Genomic DNA, 10,404 nt, shown 5'->3' on the forward strand with positions numbered 1-10,404 from the left:
ATTGTAACAGTTGCTAGAAGTACAACTGTTAAAAAATATGCCCTTTCCTGGGATCTCAGCTTACACCTTTCCTCATTTCCCCTTCTTCCTATTACTACATACTTTTGACAATATCATAGTAATATATCTTTTTCTTCTTTCAGCAAAACGCACCCTTATGTAGAAGCAGGATAAAAGTAACATTCTTATTACACTTTCATCAATTTTTCTACTCCATCCCAACAACATCTCTCTGTGGTACAGCATCAGCTTAATCATACACAGTTGAAATCCAGCAGTTTCCCATCCTGCACAATTGAAACTAGCAGTATTCCACTGATCTTGGGAATTCATGATGTGGCACAACTGGAGACCCAGGGATTCACATGACTTCAAGCAGACATTGCTCTTTACCCACCATAGTATCCTTTTACAGTCAACAAAGACATATTCAATATTGTCAGTGGGTTGCAGAGCATGATTCACCTCATCCTAAAACACACCTAAAACAGGGCAGATTAACTGCTCCCTACAATTGCCTGTTTCTCCCCACTGACTACAGAGGAGCCTACAGTGGCTATGTCTGCTATAAATATCTGTACTGCTGGAAAATGAAGGTGAGGAAAAATCCTGTGTTAAATGTGTCTCTTTCTGCTCACAAAACAATCTAGCTTGATCAATTGCTCCCACTATTTACTCTCTACTACTCTCTGTCTAGCCATTAATTCAGTCAGTGTTAGGATTTCTGGACCATTGTCCATCACTGCCCCAGGAAAAGATTTTGTGCCATTTCATAAAATCGTTGCATTTGCTCCTGTTCTCTGGAAGTTTTACCCATCTCCCATATATATAAACCTTATTCCTACTGTCTCCAGAGGATATATTGAGCCACATTTAATCAGTTCTGTTGGAAAACATTTTAAATTTATTTTAAAAAATTAAGTTTTAGTTCTAGTAATAATTCTACTAATAATTTAAGTAACAGTTTTAAAAGTTTGTTAGAAAATATCTCACATTTTAAATAAAATTTTAATGCTCCAATCTTCATTTCATGTAGTACCTGCAATTTTCAGTATTTGTCATGTTTGGAAAAAAAAAACCAGCTTCTTTTATTCTAAGTACCCCAAAGTATTTTTATGTTCATTCATACCCTTCATTCATGGATTTAGTCTCTGTATTTGCACCCAGTTTTAATAAATTCTCAAGCCTTGAATGTTTTTGTACTTTCACCCTGACATGTACACATATAAAATCAATTCACTTCATCTGACTTGGATCCCCAACTTTTTCTGTGCATCTCTACTGCTATACTTCTCTTTATCTCCTTCTCTACCTATTAACAAAGCTATCAAAGGCAAAAGAATAGGTTCTTCATCCCCAATTTCTGCAGTGTTTAGAACTCTTCTGCATCCTACATGTAACTGAATCTCTTTTCAATCTCTTAATTTGCATTGTTTATTCTCCCTGGCATATAATTCCCACCATATCCAAATAAACAAACAATCTTCCCTTTGCTCACTGACTTGCTCAACAGCTTGACCATGGCTCTAATCTTCTTCCCTGCTGTTCCTCCAGATGACATTGCGAATAATATTCTGCACTAGTTTACATGGGATTACTTACTTTATTTGAATGGTCTCTAATGCTTGTGATGCATTTGGAGATGCTTCAGAATGAAAGATAACGTAACAGATTATAAACTGCATTGTGTTTCTCATTTTTCAGTTTATGTAATATTGACATCACGTTCTTCATCCTGCTCTCTGATATCCATTCCTTGAGCAGCAAGTTTGCCTACCTATATGTGTTTCTTCATCCATAAAAACGTGTAACACTGGATTTGTACTGGAAAGGTTTTACATAAACATTTTATTCGTATATTAACCACTAGGTGGCACCTTGCATTTGGGTTTAAAATTTGCCAATTCAAAGAGAGTTTAGCACTTTTTAAACTAAGTGTGAGCGATACACAAAATAAAGTGAAAGGCCTTTGAAAATGAGCGAGGAAGTTTTCAACCAGTCCATGGTTTGTTTTTCGAACAGGGAAACATTTTTGATTTTTGTGCTCAACTTGACAAAGCAGAAGCAACCTCACCTCTTCTGGGCAATGTCTTCCAGACTGTAGGTCTGAACAGCACAAGATGTAATTTAGGCTGCATGAGAATTTACAAAAGTATACGGGCTGAAATTCTTTTTGCATTTTTACACTAACAAGAAAGGCAGGCAAAAGAGGGGGTAGAGAAACAAAGAGATAGTAAATTGGAAGCAAAGCAAATGTACAGCAGAATGGCTAAAAGTGCTGATAGTAAGAAGATGGTGATAACAACACTACTGCTCCAAGCTACGTTGCTACAATCATTTTCCATCTACTTTTGCTAGGGCCCTGAGTGCACTAATAGGCTTTAATGGCCCTGACCAGCCTCACCGGGGACCCCCCCACACCCCCTGCCCATTTAAGCTCAGGCCTTCAGCAATGTTTTAGGTGCCTCTTTGTCCAGCTTCATCACAGCCAAGCTTCATCACAGCCATACCCATCCCTGACTAGGGGCCTCACTGATCCAGACCCAACCTGCGGGTGATCGTCTGGCCTCGGCCCCACGGCGGTGCCCGATGCTGGAGCTGGGGCTGCCCCAGTTCCCCCTGGCAGCCCCACTCCTTCGGGGCGGTGGGACAAGCCCCACAGCCAGGCCCAGCCGTGCCCCACCAGGACCCCCTGCAGCTCCCAGCTCCCCTCCTGCAGGAGCTGCCAGTCCCTACGGTGCCCTGACAACTTTACCCTTGCTGAGTTCAAGAGAAAAGGAAAACACAGGCTGCAAAGTGGTCGACAAGGAGCTCCAGTACACCTACATCGATCTAAAGCACCATTGCGCAATTGCACAGAGGATGCGCAACCTCTGATTGCTCAGAAATGCTGAGGAAATGCAAGCACAAACTTTTTTTTAATTACAGATCAACAAAAGTTGCACATTCATAGCAAGTAAGTTTGGGAAAGCTACTGTATACATCACATTTAATTAGTTAATCAGAATGACGAAACAAATAGACTTTGTCCTAAAATACTTACTTTTTACGGATGTTAAAAGCCAGTCCTATAACAAGGACTGGCAAAAATACTGTTACTAAGACTTCTTGGGGGATTACTGTGTTTTCCTTAAATGAAAAATTTCAGACAAAAAGCCTTATTTCCAGTTTCCCACCAGAAAACCAAACATCTATGAGCCTTTTTTTAAAAAAAGAAAATATAATTTATATACTTTTAGGGTACTGTAATGAAACGTGGAAGTTCCAGCTGAAAACTTTGGGTAAAAAAATTCCATCAAAAATTTCCAGCAAGTAAATCAGGTTTTCCAATTACATAAAATGCTCCTTGGAGACAACAGCATTTGTCTTTGTATGAATAGATGGCCCTCCGATCTTGCCATAAGAATGTCATTTTCTATTATATTGGACAGATATTTATGGGTTTACAGTCAAAGCTGTAAGGGGTACATACCTACATCTTTGCACTGTCCTAATTTAGACATTCCCTATGTTGTTCATAAAATAATATTAAGTACCAACCTTCTGTTCATATAAAACCCATCACAAAATATTAGAAGTCTCTGTAGAGAAAAAAGTTTCTAGACTGTGTGCTATTTGTTGTATTAGCTTGAGCTTACTTAATGCTTTGGTATTCATTTTCAGGATTGCTGTGGTATTTGAACTTTGGATGTCATGATTGCCATGGCCAAAGCTGCCTCTACCAGGATTCAAGAGCAAGACTATGTGGGGGCAATTTTCCCTTCAGAATCTTCCCCAAAACAAAATAAACTCCCTTATGGCCATGCAATTTCCTTTTTCAGCGCTCCAAATGCCGTTTATTGAAGTCCACTGATGAATTTCTACTTACCTGTTGCAGGGCAGAAATTTTAAATCTTCAAAACTGTAGAATGTCATCTGTAGCCACATGTTGCTTTCCTTCCTTCCAAAAAGGTGTGCTATTGTCACTCTTCATAGCCTTTATGATGTGAGATTTGGAATGAGGCTGACCAACACATTTTCTTGGTCTTCACTGTTTATTTCCTGTCATTTAGTTTTCAGTATGCAACTATGCTTCCCATAACTCCTTTAATTTAAGGTTCTTTCTCACCCACTGCTCAGCCTCCTCAAAAGACTAGCCACCTCATTCATTTCTGCCCTCAAATAATTATGTATAGCTTCCACCAAAGACCAAAAGTTGTCAACATCATGGAGATGGACACAGTATTATGGGTTTCGTTAATGATGACAGTTTATTAATGAAATTGCATAAATTGACAAACATTCAAAGCAAGCTCCCCACAGCTCCTTAAATACTTGTAAAAAATGCATGAACCAAAAAGTAGCAGGATGCCTGTACTACAGTTATGAAAGCAGCAGCACAGAGATTAGAGACAGCTGAAGTTGTCCTGCCAAGAGCTACAGGAGCTGCATGAAAGAAAGCTTCAAGAACCCACTACCTCATTGAATTCTACATTTAACTCTACTTCAGACAACTCTAAACAACACTTCAGTCTGAACTACTGACTCATTTTACTGAGAAAATGCCTGCAAAAAACCCCAGACAATGATGGAACACTTTGATGAGACTGAGCACTTCAGCTTTCCTGGGAGGATTAAGAACCTTTGAGGAGATTGGTCCATATCCATTTTTCTTTCTCACATAGCAAGAAAGAGGCTTCATCTGGCTTTATGTAATTCTCTTGCACTTCTACTGATGTGGAGGACAGAGTGATCTTCAGGTTGGCATAGCTATACTCACTGTCAGTCCTTCATTCATGCCATATATGAACACATGCTTAAACACAAGATAGGGATCTCTCTCTTACTGGAGAGATAAACCTAACAACAAGGATTAATTAGATAAACTAACTTTTGGATAACTTGCAACAGTTCTATCATTCGAGTATTTATCCTGCCATTCTGAAGAGTATTCTGAAAGATGTGCTGTATTTTTCCACAAGACCCTAAGGGTGGTGCTAGAATCACTGAGTGAAATTCTACTCATGGTGTAATTCAGGAGATCAGATTAGATAGTGACATTGGTCCCTCTTGCTTTAAATTTATGAATAAGTGAGAGTATCCTTTTGGTAGTCCTGTCTGTTTTAATTTTCTGTTACTTGCTGCATTATGAAGCCGCTCTTTGAAAGGTTTATGAAATTGTTCTGTGCAAATTCTTTCCAAAGCCATTTCTCTTTCTGTCTATATCCCTTCCCTAAAATTAAGATGTCGTATCTAAAATTAAAAATGTTATCTGGCATATGGGTCTCACAAAAACACATTTGGAAAGCAAGAGCTGAAAAGACTGATTTAACTGTGCAGCCACTCAGTCCAAAATGAATCAAAAAAAATTCGACTTCATTTTTTCCATAATGAAATCTTTTCATAACTTTTTGTTACAGAAACCTGTTATAAAGCCTATCAATATATTTTTAATGGATGTGAATTTTAAAATTTTTCACCATGAGATTTCACTTTTCATTTAAAGGTGAATGGAATGAATCAATTACTTCATAAGGTAAAATTCTAAATACCAAATAAAGACAAAAATTTGCAGTTAGCTGATTTTTAGGTACTTTCAACCTTTTTTATTGGGAACTTCCTTTTTTTTGGTAAGAGTACAAGTCATGCAGAATTGGTAAAAGATCAAATTATGTTTTCCTCTATGAAACTCAAAATCCATAGCTATTATGAACAACTTAGAATGGAATATATCCGTCCTCCATAAATGAGAGCACAAAAAAATCCTATCCTAGGCTTCCAGCTTATGTACAACTACATCCATATCATAGGTGTCAAATTATAGAAGGAAGGAGAAAAACAGATGTGGATGGAAGCTAATGCAGTCTTCATGAAGTAAACATCCAGATTTGCTAGAATTCACTAAAGAGAGGTAGGTGGTGCCACAGATCTCTGGAGAGTGACTTTCTTCCCTAAGTTGAGTGTAATGCTCTCCACTACCCAAAGAGTATGTGCTAATGCCTAAAATTACCCCAAAGTGTGTAAAGCAGGAGGTCTGCATTGCTGTCTGAGAGTCTGAGGTTAGCAAATGAGTAGAATTTTGACAGACTGGGTCCTGTGCTTTTAATATATCTTTAACATTGTTCAGAGGATATATACACCGTATCAATACAATGTTTCTTAGCAAAACACACTATTGTTTTGTTAAGCCATGAAGTAAGCAGGGCCTTCATGGAATTCATAGTCAATGATTTTAGCAGCACTACAGAAAATACTGAATGAAATTCTTCAGCCTGTGTTATGAGGCAGCTCAGGTAAGATAACTCTAACATTGGTTTATGTTGTCAAAAAATACCAAAACAGCCTTTAAACCTTTCCTTTATGTCTCCCCAGCTGACGTGAAAGTATTAGATAAGGTATTCCATAAATAATTGTCTTCCAGGCCAAAGGAGAAGCTGCCTATCCCGTAAAATTTGGACCCTCCATTATTCAGTAGCCGTGCAGGCCCATCAAGTTCTGCAGCATGACATGCAGAGATGTGAAAGCTTCTTAGGTACCCATAAGTCAATGTAAAAATTCCCACTCATTTTGACAATGGAGGCCCAAGCCTCCAGTAGACAAACTCAGTGAACATTTATTTCCAAATTCTGTCCAGCAACTTCCATTGGATTTCATTATAGCTTCTGCGATGCAGGTAACACATACTAAAGTTAGTCAGAAAAGCATGACAAGGGCTGTATAACCATCTTTCCCTTTCAGGAAAAAAAAGAAGTAGGTTTTATTGTAATGAATTATCTTTCAAATGTAATAGAAGTTTTACATGTGGAGCTTAGACTTGGACTAGTTCCAACTTGCCGATTTTCATTAGTTCTTCTCTGTCAGCAGTCAGAGTATCACTGTGACAATCTGCATATCTCTGTTCCAAAGACTCCCTACATTTTTGAATGTACATAGAGTTTATTGGTAAAAAAGGACACAGGGAGAAAGCTTTTTTTAAGGACATACAAATGAGTATTTTTAAACACAGGCTCATCTGGACAGGTTCTTGGTGATGCTGTCCGTGACATGAAGCATAGGATAAATTCTCCTAGCATATTAAACATACAGTTTCTAAGATGGGTTCACTACCTCAGGAGCTTTATTCCAGTCTCCTACAAAATGGAATATTCCATTAGTTTCAGCCAGGCATTCAATTAAATGTATAAATCCTTCCACTGCTGTTTTATCTCTACCTGCAGGACTGAATCAACAGCATCAGACACACTGTCTCCTTCCATAACATGAAGTTCTTATAAGGCAGTTTGCCTTCAGGAGGCCACTGTCTTTCAAGTGAAAGGAAGCTTTCAAGAACCTATTGACAGAATCGACTCTTTCGTTTCCCAGAAAAGTCAAAATGAAACTGGTGCTCATCACAAGCATATTCTTAGAGCAGCCCAGCATCTGGGATCACAAAACTGAATCTTGAAGCAAGCTGACTTCCAAAGCCTTAAAATCTCTAATAGTGAATTTATTAATTCAAGACTTAATTCATTAAGCATGACTAGTAATTATTTCTCCATCTGGCTTTACACTGGTATTATTTATGTAACAGCCATCTCTCTTTACCACTCATATAAATAAAAAATCTAAATGTAGATGAATTATTCCAGTAACATTTTGTTTGGAAAAGATATTCATGCAAATGATTCACTGTTATTATAATTTTTCTAATTACTAATCTGGATTAATCAAAAGGAGAAATGATAGTAAAATATAAACTGCTGATGATCCTTTTAATTATTTTATTGTAGACAAATTGATATTGAAGTATGCACTGAGGGAGCTACACATTCAAATCAAGAAGAGAGATGGAGAAAGGATCATGAGTTGAGACTCATGTTTATGCTTAAGGGGCACTGCAGATGGCAGGTCCCTGGGGGACCATAATCTTCTTCAGAAGCACATTCTAAAGGGACTGAATATGGAAAAAGACATATCCTATGTATCACCTAGTCAGCCAAGGAAATAACTGCACTGCAAGAGCTGTAGTCCTCCAAGGATCCCAGTTACTCTGAGATAATAAGTACCTGGACTACAATACCAAAATGCAGGACATTGATGAGATTTATGGCTTTGTAGAACTAATTTGAAATTAAATATTTCCAGTTACTTTGAAAGGATTTTGACAATGGAAGTTAATGATTAGTTTTAGTTGTATCATTATTTTGTTAAAATCAAAAATTTATTTTAAACTGAAAAATTTAAAGTTGCCTTTATAAATATTTTTAACATCTAAAATTTCTTTCCCGTTTTTTCTAAGCCTCTCTGGAAGCCGACTCTTTCCCCTCAATGTTATACATGTTATCAGAGGAGTACTGGACAGGTAACATATGCAAGCACTTCAAGAAGCACTTCTACCCTCTCACCAGTAGGGGCAGAGAGAGTGCTTTTTGCTCACAAGTGTTGCATATGGTTTACAAAAGAAAACTATAAGGTATTGATACCTTCAACACTAAAAATAATAAGATTTAATAAATACATTCTTCCAACTTTCCTAAAAAGCCTAAGACTTTGACTAAATTCTGGCTCAAGGCTGCTATCTAGCTACTTTAATGTTATGGATTTGCTTTTCATTTGCCTTTCTGGATCTATCTATTACCTTCATGCTTTGCTTGCTGAAAAAATAGCTGTGTCAGCAGCACCAATTTCCAGGGAAAATGTCGTCCTTTTCTGTTTGTTTTCTGATAGTCTTATGTTCTACTCACATGATACTGTAGCAAGAAAATCTAGCAAAAGCTAAAAAAACAAAAACCCAAAGGCTAGTTTTTCCTCTTCCTTCTTTCCTCTCTTAAATTATGATTGACCATATCTGTATCTACGTATCTGTCTATCTAAAGAAAAAATGAAAACAATAAAGTAACACAGTAAATTTGTTTTTTGACTGTAACACCACTGTCCAATTTTGCTTTCACATGACCCTATGGGCTTCTGAGGATGAATCTGATCTTCTGCCTAAAATGTCTTCTCCCCTGGAAACCCACTGATCATTCTCACCACTTTTTAGAGTAGCATTTTACTTTCAACCAGAGTCAGAGAGAGACACATGGATCCAAGGCTTTCGGTCCCTTTGGTGTTTCCCTGCCCTTTTCCTCAGATATGTTCTTTCCGCTGTCCCCATCATCACAAGCCTGCCTCTCTGCCTGTGAAAAAGTATGAGCAGCAACAGCCTAAACACGAGTGCGTATTTGCTTGCACCTAGTGTCCCGCGCAGTGTGCCCAGCCCAGCACACCTCCCGCCCCTTGCTACAGCTGTACCTTTAACACAAAGACAGCCTGAATTCTGAAATAAATAAAAATTGTAAGCACAGTACAGAAAAACTTGGCAACTGCAGCTGAGCCAGCAAAGAAGGGAAAGGGAGAAAACCTCCATTACTTCAGTTGTCTCCACATTACAGCTTATCTTTTCTTACCTCTGTAGTCCACTGGTTTGGCATTCTTTAGGAGCTCCATGCACCTTGTTTCCTCCTTATGAATCTCCAGGTGAAATCTGCATTCTGGATGGACGCCATTCACCTGTTCCAAGTTAACAAACATGCCATGGTGTGGAAGCACTAATTAAAGGGTTTTATGAAGGATGCAACTACCTACAATGAAAACCACAACTTTAACTGGTACTATTTTCGCCCAAGTATATGCTAGGCATTTTACAGACACAGTCATTGCCCATTTTAACTTCTCACGCTTTGACTTTTCAAAACAAAATGTTAAAATAATGCACTACCATAAAAAGAGGCCTCACTGCCTCCTTCTTGTAGCATTCCAAAGCCAACTGTCATTAAAAAGAGAATTCCTAACTTCCTAGTGCATTCACCAACATCGTTTACTGAGACTTTCTTCCTCTGGAAAAACTGAGTTAATCTGCGCTCTGTAATAGCGAGACTGAAGCAAGAAAGCAAACGCATTTGTTCTTTTGCTTTTGTATTAAGTTAGCAAAGCTGAAAGTTTAATATGAATCACAGAATGTGAAAACTGATCAGATTGTGCTATCTTTGACATGGTAAATTTTGCTTTTCTTCCCTTTTTCCCAACGTACATTTTATCTCCTAAAGGCCCCAGAGCTTGACTATTGGATTCAAGCAAGCGCTACACAGGGGGGAAAAATATATATATATCCTTTTAAAATGAAAACACTACAGGTTTTACTTGCTTACGGTCCTGTCATCAGTTCTGCTCGATTTTCAGAAAGGGTTATTTGTGTCCATGAGAAGGCACAGGGATGTAGCAGATATGGGGAGACAAGACACAGGGAAGTTGCACTGAAGTCGACTCAGCCCAACAAGAATGTGGAGTTCATAAGAAACTGTATGGGAGAAACGACTGAGCAAGAAGATGACAAATGGGAAAGTGCGAATGTCACTGGATTTAACGGGATAGTGAGACTAGACCAAATAAAACAAGAACATAATG

The 10,404-nt window shown here is 38.1% G+C and overlaps 1 protein-coding gene across 1 annotated transcript in view; it reads right to left on the reverse strand.

Moving 5' to 3' along the window:
• The window catches only part of VIPR2 (vasoactive intestinal peptide receptor 2), a 56,766-nt gene extending 47,250 nt beyond the window's left edge, over window positions 1-9,516 (reverse strand). The window contains exon 1 of the mRNA XM_026069256.1: window positions 9,408-9,516. Coding sequence (XP_025925041.1) covers window positions 9,408-9,447 — 40 coding nt within the window. The 5' untranslated portion in view covers window positions 9,448-9,516. The remainder of the gene's footprint in view (window positions 1-9,407) is intronic.
• Window positions 9,517-10,404: the final 888 nt, after the last annotated feature.

The sequence above is a fragment of the Apteryx rowi genome, unplaced genomic scaffold, assembly GCF_003343035.1.
Source record: "Apteryx rowi isolate R43461 unplaced genomic scaffold, aptRow1 scaffold_29, whole genome shotgun sequence".
Classification (NCBI taxonomy): Eukaryota; Metazoa; Chordata; class Aves; order Apterygiformes; family Apterygidae; genus Apteryx; species Apteryx rowi.